The sequence below is a fragment of the Bacillus rossius genome, chromosome 1 (genome assembly GCF_032445375.1).
Source record: "Bacillus rossius redtenbacheri isolate Brsri chromosome 1, Brsri_v3, whole genome shotgun sequence".
NCBI lineage: Eukaryota > Metazoa > Arthropoda > Insecta > Phasmatodea > Bacillidae > Bacillus > Bacillus rossius.
The window spans coordinates 142,134,635-142,156,490 of record NC_086330.1 but is presented as its reverse complement, the minus strand read 5'-3'; the positions used below and the strand labels follow the sequence as shown (position 1 = coordinate 142,156,490).

At 36.9% G+C, this 21,856-nt stretch overlaps 1 protein-coding gene across 8 annotated transcripts in view; it reads left to right on the top strand.

Moving 5' to 3' along the window:
• Nucleotides 1-21,856, top strand: part of LOC134546235 (protein bric-a-brac 1-like) — a 284,962-nt gene that overhangs the window by 245,025 nt on the left and 18,081 nt on the right. The window contains exons 6-7 of one of the 8 annotated variants that reach the window (XM_063388905.1): nt 5,510-5,793; nt 9,006-9,047. The exons of 4 other annotated variants lie outside the window; for them this stretch is intronic. In XM_063388905.1, coding sequence (XP_063244975.1) covers nt 5,510-5,760 — 251 coding nt within the window. In that variant the 3' untranslated portion in view covers nt 5,761-5,793; nt 9,006-9,047. Of the gene's footprint in view, nt 1-5,509; nt 6,434-9,005; nt 10,494-14,549; nt 20,417-21,856 lie in introns of those variants that run through there. 3 more of the 8 variants (XM_063388893.1, XM_063388903.1, XM_063388900.1) reach the window with 3 other exon arrangements.

Genomic DNA, 21,856 nt, shown 5'->3' with positions numbered 1-21,856 from the left:
CATATTATTTGACAACTTGATCTTCAACTAACTAACTTGTTCCATAATTTTTTAATGCTTGGTACAATCCATTTTTGTTGTTGTGGGAGCGTTCAAGTATTACGTAACGAATTTGGGGGGGAGGGGGGGGGTCTTGTAAAACGTTACGATGCGTTACAGGGGAGGGAGGGGTTTGACCAACGCGTTACGTCACTTTTTTTTTAAACCATTCAGAACGGTCGCGTAGAGACAGATTCTTTCACGCATTTTTTAAACCTTTTTTTTTTTCCTCTAAATTTCAAATGGCATGATAACTTAAATTTTTTTTTACCTTCACAAAATTGCTTCTGCTTGCTTTACAGGATTAGAGAATGTTTTTTTTTAACTCCAAACGTAAAGCAAATATATATATATTTATTTATTTATTTATTTATCAACAGCTGTGATAGTTTTTCTCGTCACTCCAGTAAAGTAGTTAAAACAAAAAATACCGCTATTCGGATGGTTTCGTTATACTTCGGTTGTCAACGTAGACTCCAATCGCCATATTAGAAATTATATAGGTATTGATATTCAAAATACACGGTTTTCTATGTGTGAGATTTTCTCTCATCACAACAGTAATGTTGTGGTACGAAAGACGATTGGTCTGAAGGGTTAATAAAAAAACTAGTGAATTAAAATCTCCCAAGTTGGCAACCCTTTTCGTTTATTTTTTACGGGGGATTCCCGATTGAATTGTTCGTATTTTGTTCTCCCAAGAACCCTTTTCGTTTATGTGCTCCAAGCACTTGACCGACTGTATGAAAATTGACAACTACGATGTTTCGGCGGAATATAGAAACCCTGAAGATAGCTTGCAGGATCCAGCAGAACCTAATATTGCGTGGTATAGCGCTCACGTCCGTGAATCGCAATATTTCTTGCAAGTTATTAAATGCGCGGATGAATCCTGCTGTTCCCGCTTGAGGAGTGCATTAAAATCTGTCTTTCCAGAAACTTTCCTGCCGCCTCCCTGCCCAATCCTTCAAACCACAAACAAGCTCGTGGTACCTAGTCAGATAGACAAAGGATCATGCAAGTTTTCGCCACTTCTTGTGAGGTTGTCTGTTGATCTGTCGCCTCCTCTAGAAGGGTTTAGCAGATGCCTTACAATTTCTTTTGCCCATCGGTACAATCCGACTTAAAGAACCGAGTATGTTCAACCTGTGGGATTTATTTTACATCCCACAAGAGTGTGCAAATGCACAATCGTTTCATGCATGGCAAGACTGCCCAAGACCTTCATGAAAGTCGAGTACGGCCACAGCGACTTGCTGCAAGAAGGGCAAATGAGCTTCTCTGCATTGTGCGTCGTTGTGAAACATCGTCTGAGGATGCCGATTGGCTCGAAGTTGATGCCAGCGGGTTAACAGTTCCGGAACCCTCTTCGTCTGTTCTCCGGATGCCAGTAATGAAAGAATCTGAGTGGCTGGCAAGCCCATGGGCAGAGGAGCAGTAAAACTCCAATTGAATTGTTGTTTTTTTTTTTTACAATCTACTTATTTTAATTATGGCTAATTTTATTTTAAATGTTTTTCGTTTTCGTTCGATCGTATTCTTAAATACGATTATATTTTGACAAATATGTTTTATTTCAGTTAGTTTTATGTTTTTAATTGCATTGCCAAAAGTAAAAATAATTATTAGAAATAGAATTTGTTATTTGATTTTAATAGCTTTATTAGTAAAACGCTAAAATAGGAGAATGCGTGAGAAGAACAATGGCGGATAAACAAAAAGTGTGTAAGGACAGGGCCAAGTCAGGAAAACGACGTAATTAAATGTATGATTGAGTAGTAAAAATTTATTAGGACAAAAAAACATTATAAAGCTCTTGCTTTTAAAAACAAGACATTTCAAATGTTAATAAATAACATTTAAGCGATTAAAACAATAACAAAGGTATTTTAGTGACTTATTCCGGTACGTTACGCCACATAATTGTGACTTTAGGTAAAAATGGTCACTTGAGGTTACGTAACGTTTTACTAGGGGGGAGGGGGGTACAGAAAAACGTTACGGCGCGTTACATGGGGGGAGGGGGGGTCAAAAATATCAAAAAATTGTGTTACGTAATACTTGAACGCTCCCTTGTGGACTGATTTGTGTGTTTCTGTAATAGTTATTGCCTTGGAAACTTGAAAAGATGGAGTGCCAATGACAATATCTTTTTGCTTACAATGTGTGTGGTGGTGGCAGGTAACAACCAATCCCCTCACAAGCAAGTGAAAAGCCAGAGTGCTACAAGTTTGCCATCTTGAATCAGATAACATATAATGGTTTTGTACTACATTTCCATAGTGCAAAATAATTTTTGGTGTTCAAATTAGTTGTACTCTTACCTACTGTTTGTAATTTACTCAAATTATTTTGTGATTTTATCTGAAATTTTTTGATTTGGTAATTTATTATTATTACTATTTTCTTATTAAAATATAACTATGATTTTTTATGTATGTAATGTATTGTGTATGATGTAAATAATTACAGACATCATCTGCAACCAATTATTACACACTTGTATAGAGAAAAAAAGCAGTTACATAAATTACCATCCACCATTATATATATATATATATATATATATATATATATATATATATATATATATATATATATATTCACAGGTGGTTTTTTTTTTTAAGTTAATGTAGACTAGTGTTTATTGCACCTATGACTAGGAATTTATTGTATATTGTTACGAACGTGACATTGGCCGGGACACGTGCAGGTGCAGAGCTGGCTGGCGACTGCCGCAATATGATATGTGCAGCGCGCGCCTGAAAGATAACAAGGATTGTCGCTTTCCCCCCTCCTTCCCACCACTTCCCGCACGGCGCCCTGCCTTTGACACGTAACTGACACCGGACAGCTGGGAGTTACGCAAGCCGCCGACACGTGTTTCAAGAGATTTCTACCGTCGTGTCGGTGCGGAATGACGCGATTGGCCCCGGCTGCTCTCGTGAGTTCTGGAATTGCGCCGGGGCCTATATATATTCCAGAGGACGCCGGCCGGAGGAGTCAGTGGAGTTCAGAGAGAGAGTTCAGGCGGGAGCCTTCCCGCAGCAGAGCTTCTGGGGCGATAGTGCCGCGGGTGCGGCAGAGTGGCGAAGTCCTTGGACGAAGGTTCCAGAGCAGGGAGTGAGTACGTTCAGTGGAGTCGGGAGTTTTCCCGCGGCGGAGTTTCCGGGCAATAGTGTCGCGGGCGCGGCAGAGTTCCGAGCGAAGTTCCGAGCGAGGCGTCGAGGTGGATCTTGGCGAAGGGGAAGTGCGACGGCGGCGGCGGAGTGTGGCGGCTGAGTCCCGCGGCGGAGACCCACGAGAGGTGCCGCGGCGAGAGTTGCGCCAGAGGTGCAGCCCAGCGAGGTGTGCGGTGTGTGAAAACGAGTGACTGGGGAAGCAACATTATTTTTAAGTGCAATTTAGAAGATTATTTGTAAGTGACATAAGTAGTGGCCATCAATAAAACTGTGTGTGTAATAAAAATCTTTATTGGGCTATCCTTTACGAACCTGCAGTAAATCATAACAATATTAATATTTATTTTTAATACTTAAAATAAATTTTATATATACATAACCATAGAAATCTTATTTGATAGTTCATTATTATTATTATTATTATTATTATTATTTGGAGGTACTCTACACCATTTTCTCCAGCTCATGACATCTGTTTATTATAATTAGTGTTGGGCGCAATGCAAGATCTCATGATTCCATGTACCAATAGCATTTGTCAGATGGCGTAAGTGAATACATCATCACTTGTGGAGGAGCAATGAGCACCCTCTGATTTCCACCCATGAAGAAGTTCTTCAACGGTAAGAAGTTTGACTCTGGCGGCGAACTCAAACGGGCTGTGCGAATGTGACTCTTCTCTCAGCCGACGAAGTCTTATGAGACCGGGATTTTTAAACTGATCCATCATTGGGACAAATGCATCAACATGCATGAAATTTATGTGAAAATGTAATAAATGGGTAATTCCTTCATTTCTGTTTCATATTGTCTTTAATTGCTCTTTTTTTATATTATGTGCATTACTTATTGATATGCCCCTGTACATGTATCTGTTTTACTGCACCATATTACACTATTTATGAAGACCGCCAAATTCGGTTGGATTTAAAAGCAAAGTTGAGGTTAGTTGATAACAAAATTAAGGGTTAGGAACAGTTGGCTGACTAGTTGTGATTGCTGAAAACTTGCTCTTTGCTTGTCACTGTAAACTGATCAGTAGGAATTTTGACCATCTTTTATATAGTGCACCTACATATTTGCACACTTAGTGCACAGCGAATAGAGAATTTGCGTGGAGAACATGGCCAGACAGCCAATGGAAATACAATTAGACACTTCTTTAACAAAATATATAAAAATTATTGCTCAACACTAAAAGTCTTAACGTCTCCTTTATATTACTTAAAAAGTAGTTAATCAGGCTTATTGAAAAGTCATGGAGACACATTAAAGTTGAACTTTCAAAGTTAGCACCTCTCAGTTACAGTGGTCTCAAAACTTCGTCGTAACTTGCCTGGTATTATTTGAGCAACAGCGAGCTGTCACTCACTACACCAATCCCCGTGGTAGTTGGCTACGGGTGTACTCGTTTTCGAACTAATCTCACAGAAAACAAGCGCTCCATCAAGTCCACAGCAATGTTCAGCACTGCCAGTCGTCCAATTGTAAACACAAGTAGTGGAAACTCACAAATCATGAAAACTCTTTCATTTTCATAACTGCCCCTATGTGCCAAGTCAAAATCTGTATTGTCGTTTTCACACTATGTAAGCTTAAGTCTGGTTACGTAATGTACGTAACCCAATCTGGGCTGTAATACTTGACTAGTTGGGTCAAGAGTTGCCACCACTAACTACTGCCAACCACTGACAAGCTCGAATGACATCGGCCGCTACGAAACTTCAGCCCATACGTGAACTGTTTTTCCCTTTAGTCCTCATACGGTATACTCCGTGATGACAGAATGGCTAAGTCCCATTTGGACTTATAATTTCTCAGATAGCTGCCGCAGTGATTTGCCTCCAAATATTTCTGTCACCTGCGCTGCTCTGAAAATAATTCTATCACCTAACATAACTTAGACATTTGGCGTTGTACCAATATTTGTGTAGCTAAGAAAATAAATCTTTATTAAAGTTAAATGAATAAATTCTGGAAGGGATCAGCTGTTTTAGTATTTTACAAAATACTCTAAATAAAACAAACAAAAAACTTGTGATTGATTAATTTTCTGTGTTTTTTTTTCTTTATATTTGAACCATCGCATGTTATTTGGAACATCTTACTATTCTCATCGTTTTGTTTTTTTATTACTTTTAGTTCAAGGGGGAATTTGATGTGTATCGGGTTTCTAAAAGATTTAGGTAATGGTTTAGCGATTTTAGTTTTTTTTTCAAATTGCTGTTATCTGGAGGGAGGGGAGGATTTTTTTTCTGATATGTAACTAAAAGCTGTGTTTATTGCAGGTGTAATGGAGTTGATTCCTAACCCGTGGGGCCTCCCCCAGCTGGTTCACGACGACTGCATCTACTCCAGGCAGCACAGAGGCGACCGGCTGGACTGGAGGTGCATAGACTACTGGCGGAGCAGGTGCCCGGGCCGCATGCAGCTCAAGGACGGCTGCCTGACGGTCAAGTGTCTGCAGCACACCCACCAGCCGCACACCGACGAGATCAAGAGGAGGAAGTTACGAGCCTCGGCACCGAGCAATGAATAGTTCCCCTTTCGAACTCGACTAAACAGAATACAGGTTGCTGTTAACCTACTTTATCCATTTCACATGTATTGATTTGAACCACTTTTATGAAGATAATAAAAAGATTAAAACCTAGACTGGTGTAATGTGTCCTGAAATAAAGTTAAAGGTATTGAAATCGTAATGTAGCTAGTTTTTTAAGCCTGTGAAATAGTAAAAAATTTATACTTAAATTCCTGTGGCTTGCAGGTAGTTAGTTATGCCTAAGATTGATTAATTTTTGACGTGAAAATGTCTTATAAATCGATGAACACCGATGCACGCACGAAAAAGCATGACTCATTGTCACGTTCCGCCTGAGCCGACCGTGCAAGCGAGAGCGCAGAACAAGCGATAGAGAGGCACGATCGGCTTGTGATGCATCTATCTCTCTTCCATTCCATCGGCCGATGTGTCCGAGTAGAAGAGAGACAGCGGCAGCACACAACCTACACGTGAACTGTTTTGTCAACTGTTTATAAAGTGAAGTGAAAAGTTAATGTGGTTTCCATTGTTTATTACAACAACAATTGCGGCAAAAAAGGTAATTAATTCTTGCATTTTAAGAATTTGATTAGCGATATAATCTCATATATTTGTTCTTTGATTATTAAAAAAAAGCATCGGATGGCAACTGCAGTAATAATAGGTTATGTTACAATTTTGACTAAAAAAATTATCTTATATCAACGATTGTATAAAAAGTCAACTGCTTTTATTTAGTATTCAATGAAAAAAATTTTAATTTTCAATTAACTCCTTCTTTGTATTATACAAAATAATGATCATTCAGTGATAATAATTCAATTCAATTCATAAAAGTATGCAATTTTTCATCAATTTTTACTTATGACATTACCACGTAAAATTGTAGTCCATAAACCGTCTTTACAGACAACCCCCTTTTTTTTACTAAGTGTAACTGTGATTTTTATGATCAACTTTTTGCAGGGCAATGTCTAAAATTACTTAGGTGGCATGTAACAAATACATATTCCTGTAAAAATGTTATAATTCAATAAATAGATTATTCACAGTTATACTGACAAAATGTCGTAGATGATTCTTTAATTGAGATCATTTACTTTTGTGACCAAAGTCACTTAATTATTTCTTGACTTCTGGGTTAAAGTTACATGTGTGGAAATTATGGTGTGCCCAACATTTCGGCATGCCATCAGTTGTTAATTGCTCTTGAAGATGACTGCAACTGGTTGTGCCGAAATGCCGGGCACACCAGAAGCCAAGAAGTAGTTAGGTGATTACTAATGCAAAAATATGACAAAAAATCTGTGCGACTTTTAGCCTAACATTAAAGTGCAGCTTACACGATGGTGAACTGCAATAAACAACTTCAACTGCCAACTTCATATTGTTTAGAAATGGCTTTAAAGATATTGTTCAGATTTACAGACTATTGGTTTCCAGGGTGAGAAATTTATCTACCTACCAAATATTTAACGTGTATTTTTGATATTGAATTATCTAAACACACACACCAAAGAGATTTGTATATCATGGAGATGTGTTTGTATATCATGGTAATATGAATATTACATCTTGGAGACAGATATGTGTGTGTTTATTTTCAGTTAAACTTTTAACATAAAATTCGTTAATTTTTTAATGCAACCATACATGGTTAATATAAACACTTGAGTTTTCTGAGCGAATCTCCGCCATCCCGATATTGTCTCATAAACTGTGGTAGCGACTTCACACATTCAACACACGGTGCTACAGATGCCGTTAGCTGGTCAGACGTTATTCACACAAACCTTTTTAGAAGGAGCGGCAACAAGCCGGAAGCCGGACAGTCTATTTCACAGAAAGCACTGAAGACTACTTAAAAACATTATTGCACTATTGTGGTAATAAGTGTAATTTTATAATCACATGTTCATGATAAAGAAATTAATGATAAATATATATATATATACTTCGAAGTGTAATTAGCTTTTTTTTTTTCAGATTTAGTATATTTTTGCTATTTTCAATTTTTTTTAAAGACTCAAATTTTATGTTTGTCAAATTTAATTTAAAAAAGAATATCAGAATTTTTATTTTTTTTTTACAATGACAATTCTGCAGTTACATAATGAAATTTTTAATCAGTAAATTTTGTCATCAGTTAACTTCATCCAGTTAACTTTTTTTTCAGGAACTAACTTTAACTTTAATTAGTTTGTAATTGCTACAAATTAATAATTATTTTAAATAATTTTTAAAACTGACTGGGTCCTGGGGCAGAGTCCACCCACTGGCTCCTCTGTCTGGGAGCTCGTGGAGCGTAGAGCATGCTTCATTAGTCAATAACAAACAACTGCTACTTACTATCACCAAAATCAGTTACATATGTGCATTTTACAGTGGAAGGTCTTAAAATTCAGCATTCGTGTATCTACACTTTCTGTGACCGGCACAAATCGAGCCACTCACATTCAGGGATTCTGGATATGGACCATTGCCGCCAGCTGGCATTACTTTGCTGCCAGCATTTTTAGTTCCCTCAGAGTTACCGTTATTGCCGTATACCTTCTCACTGCAGTGTTTTATTCCTTTTTAACATTTTAACATTCGGTATTCCTGTTAGAATGACATTGACGTTCGATAATCTGGCAAAATCACAAATCCGGCATGGTTGTGTTTCCAAACTTGCCAGATTGAGACCTTTCATATGTAATTTTAATTTATATAAGTATTAATGGGTCAAAACCCAATTTTCTCTCATCTTGATTTTGAATCCCAAAGAGTTGCTTGAATATACCCCTCGAATCCGAATTTAAGTCTCAAATGTCAAAAATAAAATACTATACGAGAAATTAAAAATATTAACTATCGTGTTGAAACATTCAAACATGTAAATGTTTGTTTCAGAAACTAAGTTTACATAATCAATACTTACTATAATTTTATTTATGTAATTACTTGTTAAAAGTGCAATATCTTGGGTAATGGTAACAGGATAAGAATGAAGGGGGAAAAATTGACCTAGTGAACTTAAAAGATTATCAGTGTTGAATTTTTTAGTTTACTTTATTTCCTTTTCTCTCTGTCTCTCTCTCTCTTCCAAATATTTTTCTTTCAATATTGAATCCTTTGAATACTAAGGAGTTGATGGTATTTGAGGATTTTACTGTGCTAGCCTTAATATATACCTTTAACAACAGAAATGTGTATTTTTTGTTTTGGTTATTTGCAGTCACAGGGCATTCTGTTTATTGTAGGTGGAGTGGAGTTCATAACAACCCCGAAAGGGAACCAGCAGATGATTCACAACAGCTACTTGTACAACGGGGAGTATAAAAGAGGCACCCTCTTCTGGCGGTGCGTGAACTACTGGAGGAACAAGTGCCCCGGTCGGATAATAATGAAGGATAACAAGTTGACCATCAGGTGCTCCCAGCACACACACGGACCGCATACCGAGGAAATCAACAAGAGGAAACTGACCAGCTTCGCATCATCACATGTATAAAGAAAATGTGCTTTGTCATCATGCTTTGTTACTATTGCAGGGAGAAGTCTTTAATCCGGTGTTCTATGGTTTCGCACAGCCTGTAATCTGGCACCAACTCGAGCCTCTTGCATTTAGGTATTTTTTTGTCAAGTGAATTCCAGCAGTTGACTTTACATTATATTACAAGTATAAAATTTCAATACAATTAATATTATAATACATTTTTATAAAAAAAATTATTTCTAGTTTTAAATTTTAACGTGTTTTAATTTTTTTCATATTTATTTTAGTGTGTTCAGTGTTGTGTCGTTTCTATTGTGCATAGGAACATGTTTCTATGTTTAATTTTAAGTTGATTGTGATGTCAATATTTTCAAAAACTTTTGACAATATTATGAATCTTTATGTTATGTATTAAATACGTTTATGTCAATAATATACATTCTGTACATGTAATATTCTAAGGTATTATTATAAAATTAATAAAAACCTAAACTAAGGAAAGGAAAAAGGAGAGAGAAGGCAATACAAATATAAGAAAAAAAGAAATCTGACGGGCTGCGTCACCACGCGGAAGCTTCTCCGTGGGAACCAGATACTTTTTCCTTGTACCCAGGCAAAATGCCACTCTCTATTTTGAGGCAGGGGGACCTGCCAGGCACACCCTCTCAATGGACCTTGGGAGATTTCTAAGTAAGTCAATGCCCGATATTTTACTATAAATGTATATCACTTTAGTTTTATTCACTTTTATAACTTAAATATTTAAGGCAGGTTTAGAATGAGCAATATTTTGTCTAGAAGAATAAATAAACCCCGGGGCCAGTGGCTGAGAGAGTGTCAAGTTTATATATGTATATTGACCTTGGCCACCAGGTTGCGTTACTGCAGTGCCGGTGTTTTCAGTTTTCTTGGAGTTTATCGTTTAGTACGGTGTTTCCGGTTTTCTAACGGCAATACTCATCGGTTTTTTCTTGCTTCAGAACAGATTATTACAACTTGTTTTAAATACCACTGTACATTATATTCATTTTTCTGTAGTATTTTCGCTAAAACTATATTAACTATTGCTAATCAGGCGTAGCTGTGACCCAGAATGTGCCGGATTTAAGACCTTTCACTGCCAAAATTTGATCCTTTAATTAATTAAGGATAAATTATCTACTGTAGTTTTAATTCTACAAAATTACTACTGCCTACTGTTAAGCCTTTTAACTTGTACCATGGTCATAAATTGTAATAAAATTTCAGGGCTTGTTAAAGCTACATCTTAAGTAGTTTTTTTACGGCTTTCATTAGATTTTTTTTTTTTATTAGTTCATAATTTTGTAATATTTGTAAAAATAAATTTTGTGTGTCATAATGTTTTGGTTTTATTTATATTTTGTAAATTGATGTATTTCTTTATTTGATTTTTAACTCATAAATGTTGAAGTAAATATTGGACGGGTTCCTTAATTTGTGAAAGACAGGCATGGAAAATTAACTGTTTGTGTAACTTGGTCATTCTTTCTTTTTTATTTTTAAGCTGGCAATACCATTTCATTTTTTTGTGTGTCTCTTCCAAAAAAATCAACTATAAAAATAATTTTAGATATAGTGCATTCCAGCTAACTTGTGACAGTCATTACTGCCCAAAGCAGAATGGAATTCAGTTTAAAATTAGCCCTTATTCCACCTGGACAAGTAAACTCAAATTATAATACTAATGTAAGCTCGGAGGGTACATTTTTGATCTTAAGTCATTACGAGGGCGCCACTGTATGAGAAGGGCACATGGACCCAGGTGAGATTCCACCCAGGGCGTGACGTCGCCCATGTGGAAATGGCATTCACCCTCCTTGCCAACCAGAAATCACACAAACCTGGCCCGCTCTCAAGGTCGGGCACGCCTGCACAGATGGTCGGTGATGTGGGCTCTTCAGGCGCCCCTCACACCTGAGACTTACTGATGGATGACACATGGTCAGAGAGCAATACGGTTTAGCAAGCATGCATTTATTCCCACAGTTGATTATTTAATGCCTTCGTACACATACCAAGTTAAACGGCTAAAAACGTCCTGTGGCATATACCGGTATAAGTGAGATGGCTACATGAGATATTGCCATAGGTTGGTTTCAAAGCTCCATGAAGGAAATAATAATTAATCAAACAGTTGCAGACCGAAGAAAGCCCTGAGGACATGTAGAAAGCGATTTGGTATAGTTAAGATGAGAAAACCGAAGTAATGCAATAATATGAAGTCCCCAGGGTGTAGACACATCTTACCTCGGCCGGTGATGAAGAGAGACTAGCCAAAAGAGGTATCATGGCGCCTCCGCGCCTAACAATTGAAACCGTTATATTTGTTTTAAATCGTGCCACAGGTTGTTTGAAAGGAAAACATAAAAATACTCATACAATAAATAGGCACGTCTCTCCACGCCCTAATTACTTAAATAAAAACAATTAACTAAATTTCAATGCTCAAATTGTCTCTGCTACGGCACACTCGATTCCACTTCGGGAGCGTTCGGCACCATCTTTGTTCAAGTTATATGGATTACTAAAAATATATATAATATATTGCTGAAAACCTACACTCTGGGGTCAAAAGGAAAAAGGATTACAATACATTTTATTACAGAACTGTGGGGTCGTCGCACTGAGGTTACTGCGCCCTCTTGTGGTTGTTTGTGATGCACTGTTCAAACACTTGCATGCAACATGTGTACACGTACTGCGGCAGTGCAATGCCGGGAAGGAAAAGTTGAAGGTGGGGGAAAAGGAAGTTGAGTCGTGGCAGGCTCATGGGCCAAAGTCCCATTGGATGTCAATACCTTTGTGACAAAAAAAAACACATAATATTCAAAAGTGTTCACATTTGGAGTAATGCACTGTAAATGAAAATATCTACTGAAGGACCCACTTTTATATTTTCATTGCTTGAAAGATCACTTGTTTTGACTGTCTATATAGACCATAGACTCAAAAATTATATATTTGTATACCGAACCATTTTAAGGCTGTCTCACATACCACGGTTTTTTTCTTGCGTATTCTATTATTGAAGTGTTATTCCTGTTAAATTCATCATAATAGCTCTCTTGCATTTTTATGTTTTCGTCACAAATTTTGCCCCATACATTTGCAAAGGGTTGTCTAGTATCTGTAAAGTCAAGCAAGTGGTCATAATAATGTTCATTTTGCTTCACGTTTTACAACTCATAAATAACATTTCATAAAAATTGTGTTATAAAAGGTTATATAAAACATGAAATGTAAGAGAATCTACAGGAATGTCCCTTAAATAACAGCAATGAAAATATAATTAAACTACCAACCTGGAATGTGAGGCTGAGTCTTAACCTAAAGAAGTTAAAGCAGATATTTGCATATCAGCCTAATACTTTGCTGACAGAACAGTTTTTTAGTGTTTTAAGGGCTCCACCTATCTGGGCACACACACGGTGTGCAGAGCTTCAGAGGAAACCATGTGATTTGAAAAATGCTCAAGATATTCAAGTGGGGTCTGTTTCAAAAAGCATGTAAGAATGTGTTGAGGGAGGATGAGTAGTTATGTTTCCGTATTTTGTTTTTTAAACTTTATTTTTAGGAGAGTGAAAAGGGCTAAAAGTATGTTTTCAGATTAACTTTTAGATGTAAAATGCTTGGTACAGATTCTTGTAACCAATCAAGAGCATTGCTGCATCACACCTTTGACTTCATTTCTCCACCACATAATCTTACGTTTACCCCTCAAATCTCATAGTTGACCTCTGTGCACATTACGAACAGATTTTGTATATTTACAGATCACTACAACTAATAGGCAAGTTTATCAAATTTCCGGGGAATCATCAACTTTGAGAGCAGATGTTGGTCACAGTCAACCAATTTTAATCAGATAACATTCTTTTTGTGTAGAAAATTTTGAATTATTTAAACCACATTTGAAAAAAGTTTTAAAAAGTTTATGCTACAACTATTGTGACAGTATTACAAAGAATAGTTTGGAAAAATTACAATGGTGAGATATATTGTGAATTTGTACAATCGGAATTGCAATAAACAATGATTAGAAGAAAGAATAGCTGGTGAGGATTCCAGAAATGCGGCGCTCACCGGAGCCAAGCAAACCAGACTCTGCAGGGAGAGGAAGAAAGCTAAGAACGCAGACGTCACCCGGCCTAGTACAAGTGCAGGCATCATCGATAGTAATCAGTATTGAAGACTGTAAAAGAAATAACATTGATATTGAAATTATAAACAGTTTATTGGAACTTTCTTTTTTCTAACATCTTATTTATACAACATATTTATATTAAAAACTTTGTGTCTTCACACAGTCCACCCCATTTTTTTTTTCACCTGCTTTCAATATTTTAATAATTCATTCTTTGCATTTCTCTACAGAAAATGTTTCAGCTATACTGCTGATGGTGTGCTGATTGACAGGGTTTCTGCGATTGCTTGCCTTTGCTTCTGCGGGATGGAGTTGAAGGGACAGCGTGACACATTGTCCTGAACCATGGAAGAAATATTTCCACATTGTGAAATATCCCGGCCTGGAAAGTACCCATCTTTTAAAATGAAACACTGTAGATATAAGATATGCTGAAATATAATATGATGGTAATTATAAGATGTGAATTTCATAGTTTCTGACTTTATTACATACAATAATTGTGCATATTCATATTATCTTTGTATTGAAATCATGTTGATTATGTTGTGAATGTCTAGGGGCATCTATTTTTGGCTAAATAATCTAATTGCTCATTAGACTGCAGTAAGGTATGCCCGTGTTGGCAATTGTTTCCTTGTGATTGGTGTCCGTCTGCGAGAGAAGCCATTGCCTTATTTGGCCGGGCCATTCAGGATGCGTTGGGTTTCAGCACTGGGTGGCTATGATTGGTGTGCTGGCAGTATATGTGTACCTGAAATAAACGCAGACTACTGAGTTTTAACATACAGCTGGTCAGAAAAAAAACTTTTCCCAAAAATGTACATGGCCCTATGAATCAGTGGTGATCATATGGGAAGGTCAAAAGAGCTTTCACCTCCTTCCCCCCCCCCCCTCCTTTTCCACCTTTTAACACCACTGGAAAACTGTAGATAACAATAAATAGATGATAAATAATATAGTTTATGTATTTGTTAATGAATTTTACAGATTGAGAAATGTGTTAAAATAGCTTTTTTATGAAGCTGTTACATATCAAAATTTCTGACTTCCCCTTGAACCATACCACCCAAAATCCTGCATCGGTAGCCCCTCCCGAGACTGGAAGCTGAGTGTGCCCCTGCTATGGACGTCTCATTGCAGGTAGGGTGGAGTTCATCACGAGCCCGCGAGGCAATGCGCAGCTGATACACGACGACTTCATCTACACCAGGCAGCTGCGGGGGGACAAGGTGTTCTGGAACTGCGTCCACTACTGGCGGAACAAGTGCCCGGGCCGCATGCTGCTCAAGGACGGCCGGCTGAGCTTCCGGTGCTCCCAGCACACGCACCAGCCCCACACGGAAGAGATCAAGGCGAGAGTGTCGCGCGGTTACGCAGTAGCCAGACGTGCGAAAGATGCCTCCTGAGAAACTACCTTCATAGCATGTGTTATTCCTCATAAATTTAGTCTTTTCTTTCCTCATTAGATCATATGTTTAAGGGTTTTTTATTCTGATTAATATAATTTTACGGTGTGTGGTTTTGCTTCTCATCATCAATCTATACACATATGATTAACGATGTAGTTAGGGTTTTTGTACAACATACACCATCAGCAGAAAATATTATTTTTCTGATTTATCCATTTATTCATTCATCATGTTGCATTTTATATTCAAGTGGTGCATGTTACACATAAACAACCTACTGTATTTTCATGTTTGGTAAATATTTCATGAGATTTTGTATTTTGTCACTAGATTTTATATTAGAATAATGACATCTACTGCAGCTATGGAATGTTAAGTTCTGTGCCCACTATCTCAATTTTTCCCCACCCACAAAGAAGATGACTAATGTTGGCATGCATAGGATTGCGCACGGTAGGTGCCACAGGTGCCTTGGCACCACCATTAGGGTTAACGTTATTTTATTTTTTACAAGCACAAATAATACATACTTAAAAAAACCGTATTATTTCCAAAAAAAATATGTTTTCCAATCGTGTCGAGTTACAGATATGTGCTCATAACACTATAAGTATATCAATTATCAATCGAACCAACTATACACACGGAAACAATACAGGTGCAATTACTTGTGTTGTACACGCGGGCCGCGGCTACGAAACTTCTGAAATGTAAATACTTCTCATAGTTCTCCTCGAATTACATAGAATGCGCGCTCGGTGTCCACTGTTCACTCCACTCGGCAGGCGCACGGAATAATAGCCGCCGTCCGCCAGATAGCACTACTGTGTAGTGTTTACTCTTACTGTTTACTCATCAGTTTACTGTTCAAAGAGTAGGTAGAGTGGGGGAATTCCGATCACTTAAGCAAGATTGTCCATATTAAGACAATTTGTTAAGGAAAGGAGGTGTAAAACAGAATATATATTCTCCTATATTATGACTTGACTTGTGGGTATTATAAATAAAGAAATTGTTGTTGGTTTGGGAAAAAAAAATTTTAATAAGTCATATGTTTGGTCGGAATTACCCAGACATTTGGGTAATTCTGATCATTTATATTCACCAATATATTTAAATTATTTTGGACATATGGCTGTCACTTAACTAATACTAAAAGCACAAATAAATGCAAAGCACACTACAAGCAAATGAATTAAAATTTTTGTGTAAAAAAAATTGTTGAGAAAAACCAAAAATTATGTAAATTATAGCTGATAAAATCAACTCTTAAGTGATTGGTATTTATGACTGACAATAGTCACAAATATAATTGTCTGGTGTATCAAAACCAGTGCACTCTGCATGAGCCCACTCTGAACACGAAGTGCACCTATACCAAAGTTCATTGTCATGTCCTTCATCTCCACAAAGAATGCAAAAGTCTTTGGCATTGCTTATTGTTGGTTTCTGTCATCACAAGGATCAGCAACTGCATCATCTTCTGAGGAACTAACTGGAAGTATCTTCTTACGACATTGTTTCTTTTTTGGCCGGGAATCTGGGCCTAAGTCTCCATGAAGTCCTTTCTTCTTTCTTATTCGAACTTCATTTTTTTTTTGCAACAGCCCTTTTTACCCTAGCATCTTCAAGACATTTCTTTTGCGGAGTTGAAGTTAGGATTTGAGAATGCCTTTTTCTTCTAGGCCTTGTGTTTGACTCTATTACGACCCGAGAAATTATTTTTGGGACTGGAGCCACATCCTGGAAAGAACACGAAGGACCAGCACAACTGGAATTTGCAAAATCCATATTGGGCGAGAAAATTCTGTTCCCAGTAGTTGAACTTGAAATAACAGGAGAAGTGACAGTGGTAACATTTTAAATTCCTCCTTCTATGATAGACCAATCCACCTCTTTCAGGTTACTGAGAAAGAATTCCTTTTCAGAAAAAATATCTGGATCTAGAGGGCAAATTCCAGTTTTCCGAAAACCATTAACTGCCTTCTCAATTGCTGCTACCTTCATAAACACAATGTTAAAGAGTCCTGAAAGTTCATCTGGACTGAGTTTTTCGTGGGGATGATTTACCATCCATCTTCTGCATGCTTCATGATGGTCTTCTTCAGCGGTGCATAGAAAGCAACATCCAAAGGCTGCATTCTATGGGATGTGTGTGGAGGCAGAGCCATTGTAATGACAAAATTCATATTACTCGAGAGATATGTGGCTGGAATGGTTGTCCAGAACAAGCAAAACTGGATTGTTAGGATCTGGTTTACAAAAGGCACTGAAATGTTGTACCCATGCTAAAAATAGTTCCTCATTTATCCAGCCTGACTTGGAACACGGATACAAAGAACCTGGGGGACCATCTGTCTTCATAATCTTGCTCAGCCTTTGACGTGGGTAGATAAACATTGGTGGTGCGAAAGAACCGCTAGCACTCATTGCACATACAACCGTCACATTTCATCCCCTTTTATAGCTGACTGCTGTTCCAACTCGCTTCTCCCCCTTTTTGGCGAGTATCTTGCCTGGATTTTGGACAGTACTTATGTCAGTCTCGTCTACGTTGAAGATCCTGTCATGTGAAAATTTGTGCTTCAAAATTACGCCTTCCAAGTTATCATAAAACAATTTGTTTTCAACTTTATTGAACGCTGTAATCCTATTGATGCTGGTTGCTTGTGGTTGTCGGAGTGATATGCTGGGATGTCGCCTCATTAAACTTTCCAGCCAATCCCTTCCAGCCAATTTACTTTCCATGCAGAAATTGTGTGGAATCTGCATTTTCTCAGCAAAAGAAAAAGATAGCTTTCTGAGGTCTGTCATTGTGATCCCATAAAATAATTTTGACAGAAGAATTACATGATCTGCAATATCATTTTCCTGTGCAGTGTTAAATATTGGTGGTCGTCCTAAATTAACTTTTGAAACATTACCTGATTTCAGTCGGTCATGAAGTGTTGCATATGGAATTCCATAGCATTTAGCTGCTTGCCGAATTGATTTCCTTTTTTTCTCTATGGCTGTAACAGCTGCAGTCAGTGATTCAGCATTCTATGATGCTTTTTGTGTTGTTCTTACTCTATGTCGAGGCATATGTGAACAGTGTATTACCTACATAATTGTTATTAAAATATTTTATATTATTGAAATTTGTTGATTACAATGCTATTTGGGGTAATTCCGATCATTCGGGGGAATTCCGATCAGCACTGATCGGAATTACCCCGAATTACCATGTGTAAACAAACTCGCATCTTCTGTAACTTACGGTAAGTTAAAACAATTTGTAAGTTTATTATTATTAATATTAATCCTGTTTACTTGTGTACAAATAATTGCAGATTTTACTTATGGCTACTTTATTACCTACCTTACATAATATGATCCAAATTTCTTACACTAATTATTGACGAAATAAACAAAATACTCTTGCGGCTGTCTCTACGCAGGCAGAATCGCGCCAACTATCTCAACGTGCTTCATTTATACTCCGCAAGAGCGTAGCATCGTACAACCGATTCAAATAAATCAATATTTCAGAGATCGATAGTGGTCGAAATTACCCCAATGATCGGAATTCCCCCACTCTACCCTACACGAGTACAGCCTGTGTTTGTTACGTGGATCACTCATTAATTAATTATCATTTTATTTTCACTAGTTGACAGTTGTTATGGTTCGTTAATTGCTGTATATATATGTCTGTATGATGTATAAATGGGTGATTAAAATTAAAAAGCCGGATCCCGAAAAGGATTACTCGATGACTTATATGCAGTTACCAACAAAATATTTTTGTTGTATTCCTTTTGCCCACTCTTATTTGTGTATTTTTATTATTTTAATATTTTACATATTTGAGGTATGTTACAAAAACTCCCTTGATTTGTTGATCTTAAAATTTAACATTTGAAAATGTTTTCTAGCATTTATTTGGCGTCTTCAGAAAACATGTAAGTACGGTTTTCCAAAGCCACCAGCATGAATTCCGTACAAAACATTTGTGCAATTTACTTTATGGCTCAACAAAGCTTAAAACTGTAAATAGTTTAGTAGCTTTCCTGGCGATCAAAACGTTCAAAGCCATAATTTGTCATAAAAAATGTTAAAATTTTTACATCTGTGGATTTAATGTTTTTGTTCGGAAACACCTTAAATAGCACCATTTTGCGCTTTCAAATCCAAATTTTTCCGGGGGAGGACCCCCGGACCCCCGCTTTAGGCTCGGGTCCATGAATGATAGGGCTGTTGTGTAATCTGGCACCACCACTACTGAAGTCCTGCGCACGCCTATGTTGGCATGTTTCAAATAGTGCTATATATGTGCATGATGGATATGCTCAACACTTTTAAAGCCACTATTTACAAGCCATGCTACTGTAACTTTTTATTTAATGGTACAGTTAATTATTGGTTTCTAGATTGAAAGTTTGAATATTAAATAGTGATGTTACAATGTAATTCTTTTCAGTATCTGTATCAGCCGATATTCCCAAAGGAAAAATGTATATTTTCTATGCACAAAATTGTATGTGGAAATATACTTTTTTTTCTCCTCTACCAAGAATCCTTATAATAAATCATTCTGTTAAGGTACTGACTTGCTTCTTAAAAATATTGTATTCCGGGAAACTTGCACTGTAGTTATTTACAAAAAATATTGAATCTGTGTTGTATTGTTAATCAGATTTGTTTTAATAAATAAATCAGTGTTTGGATTGGTATAATTTTTTATTCGTATTGCCCATCACTTGTATAAAATACATATTTAGAAGAGGTGTTAGGAGCTACTCACATGTATTTATGGGTTCAGATACCTGGCAAGAGAAACTGTTCCAGTGTCACATCACCCTTGTGGTTACTAGGAAAGACTGTCTGGTCCTCCGTAATTAACTACAACTCCTAGCAAAATGCTATGCACTCTGTTACATTTTGGACACATGGTATGTGCTTCTTAGGCTCCTAACATGTCTTGTCACAGTACGAAAACTCTTGTCGCACAGTACTTGGTAACGCTTCCAAGTTTAAGGGGCCCTCCTAGTCAGGGGTGTATTTGTGTTAGTGAGGCAGAGTGATAAGTGCAATGCTCACTAGTGCTTCTAACGCTGTATCTCCTTTTGAGAGCAAAGCTCAGAACTGGCGGCCAGTCTTCTTGTTATGCATAGGACAACTATGAGATTTGACCAGTAACCTTAACATTATATGGCAGATAAATGAAGATAAAAATGTAATGCAAATCCCTTAAGTGCTTTCAAGAATTGATACCTGGTGTTTCATGCTAAAATTAATTATGAAAACACGCTTTGTAGCCATTTTCACTCTCAGAAAAATATATTTTAAAAGTGGAATACTAAAACGTCCTCTACCCTTAGTTTATTCTTAGATGCTTTTGGTAATCAGACCCCACTCTGATATTTTGAGCAATTTTCAATTTGCGTGGTTTTTTTTTTTTTTTTTTTGACAGTATGCACACCGTATGTGTGACCAGGTAGGCGGGCCCCTTAATATGTTTTAATACTGCATATTACGTCGATGCATATTGATACGTCTGAACACATGATCGGCTTCGCTTAACGCCCAGACCATACCATGGGGCAGATTTGCTTGATAAAGGATAGGGGTTGGGGGAAGGGGGAAGGGGGAGACGCACATCTCTGCTCTCTGCAGGGGTAGAAGGAGATTGGAGTGAGCCAGGTGCCATGAGGCATCCTGAACACTAGGTTTACGGCCAGTCTCGTAAATACATCATAGTTTACAAACAAGATTGTGACAAATTATTACCTAGTTAACTAAACCTGTTGTTTACTGAAAATAAATTTGTATAGTTAAATATCAGTATGTTTTGTATTTTTTTAATGAGAATTATTTGGAAACTAGTAAATAGTAAGGAAACAAAGACTTCAGGATTTTTATGAGTTGGTATATGTGCATTCTTGAAATTTTTTTATGTTAAAAATTTGTGTACCCTCTTAAGACTATAGTTGGTTATTGTATATTGTGAAAAGACAATAAATAAAGTATTTTATTCAAATCAGTCTGGTTCTTTTCTATCCAACTGCTCATGTTTGTATGATGATGTTCAAATTTAACAAAATCCAAGGGTTTATGATCAGGCTGTCTCGCAAAATCCAAGGTTTTTTGTTCTGTTCTATAATAAGTTAAGGCTTATTGTACTGTTGCTCAAGATAGTTTATCTTTGTTGGGCTAATGCTATAAATTTGTGATGAAACTATTGAATACAACAAACAAAATATAATTATAAACAAAAAAACTCCCTTCTACATCTGAATAAGTGCAACGGTAAATAAGTTTTATCCACCACGCCGTTCAAAATAAAGATTAGTCATTTGACTGTCTATCCTTACAGCATTGAAGTGGCAGAGTCTGTAAAAAGAAGAAAAATATTTGTACTTTGCTGTTATCCAAGTTCCCTGCATCTTTGTCCTTTGTTAACCCAAGTTTCTTTGTTGACAATATGGTCTTACGCCAAGTGAAAACCAAACATGCTTTATTTGTTCACCTCAACCTTTAGCGCAGTCCTTGCTGCGTAGAGTCCTTGGAAGCCAAGATTGCTGAAACATCGCGCTCGTGTGATGGTCACTGATTCAATTCCAGTGCCAGGCATGACTTACAGAAAGGTTTCGCACACCATGTTGCTTATTCAATTTTTATGACTTTACTTTGGTTTAAGGGCTTTTCCTGTGAATTATTCTTGATATCTCTCTCTTTTTTTTTCCTTTCCAATTTTTTAAATAGACATTTTCCTAGTGATACCTATTAGCTATGAAATATGTGCCCAAGTGTTCATCTGATAAAATTTGGGATGAAACCAAAAATGTAAAAGATCTATTGAGATAAATTTATAAAAGTTACCTTAAAAAAATAGTGGTGATAATAGAATAACCAACATAGCATGTGAAACCATACCTGGGTGTTTTTTTTCTTTCATTTTATTTCAAATTATTTAAATAAGCACTGCAAAAGTAGTGTGAAATGTTAATTAAATGTTTTAATGTTTCCTGCCCAACAACACCGATACCCTGTTCT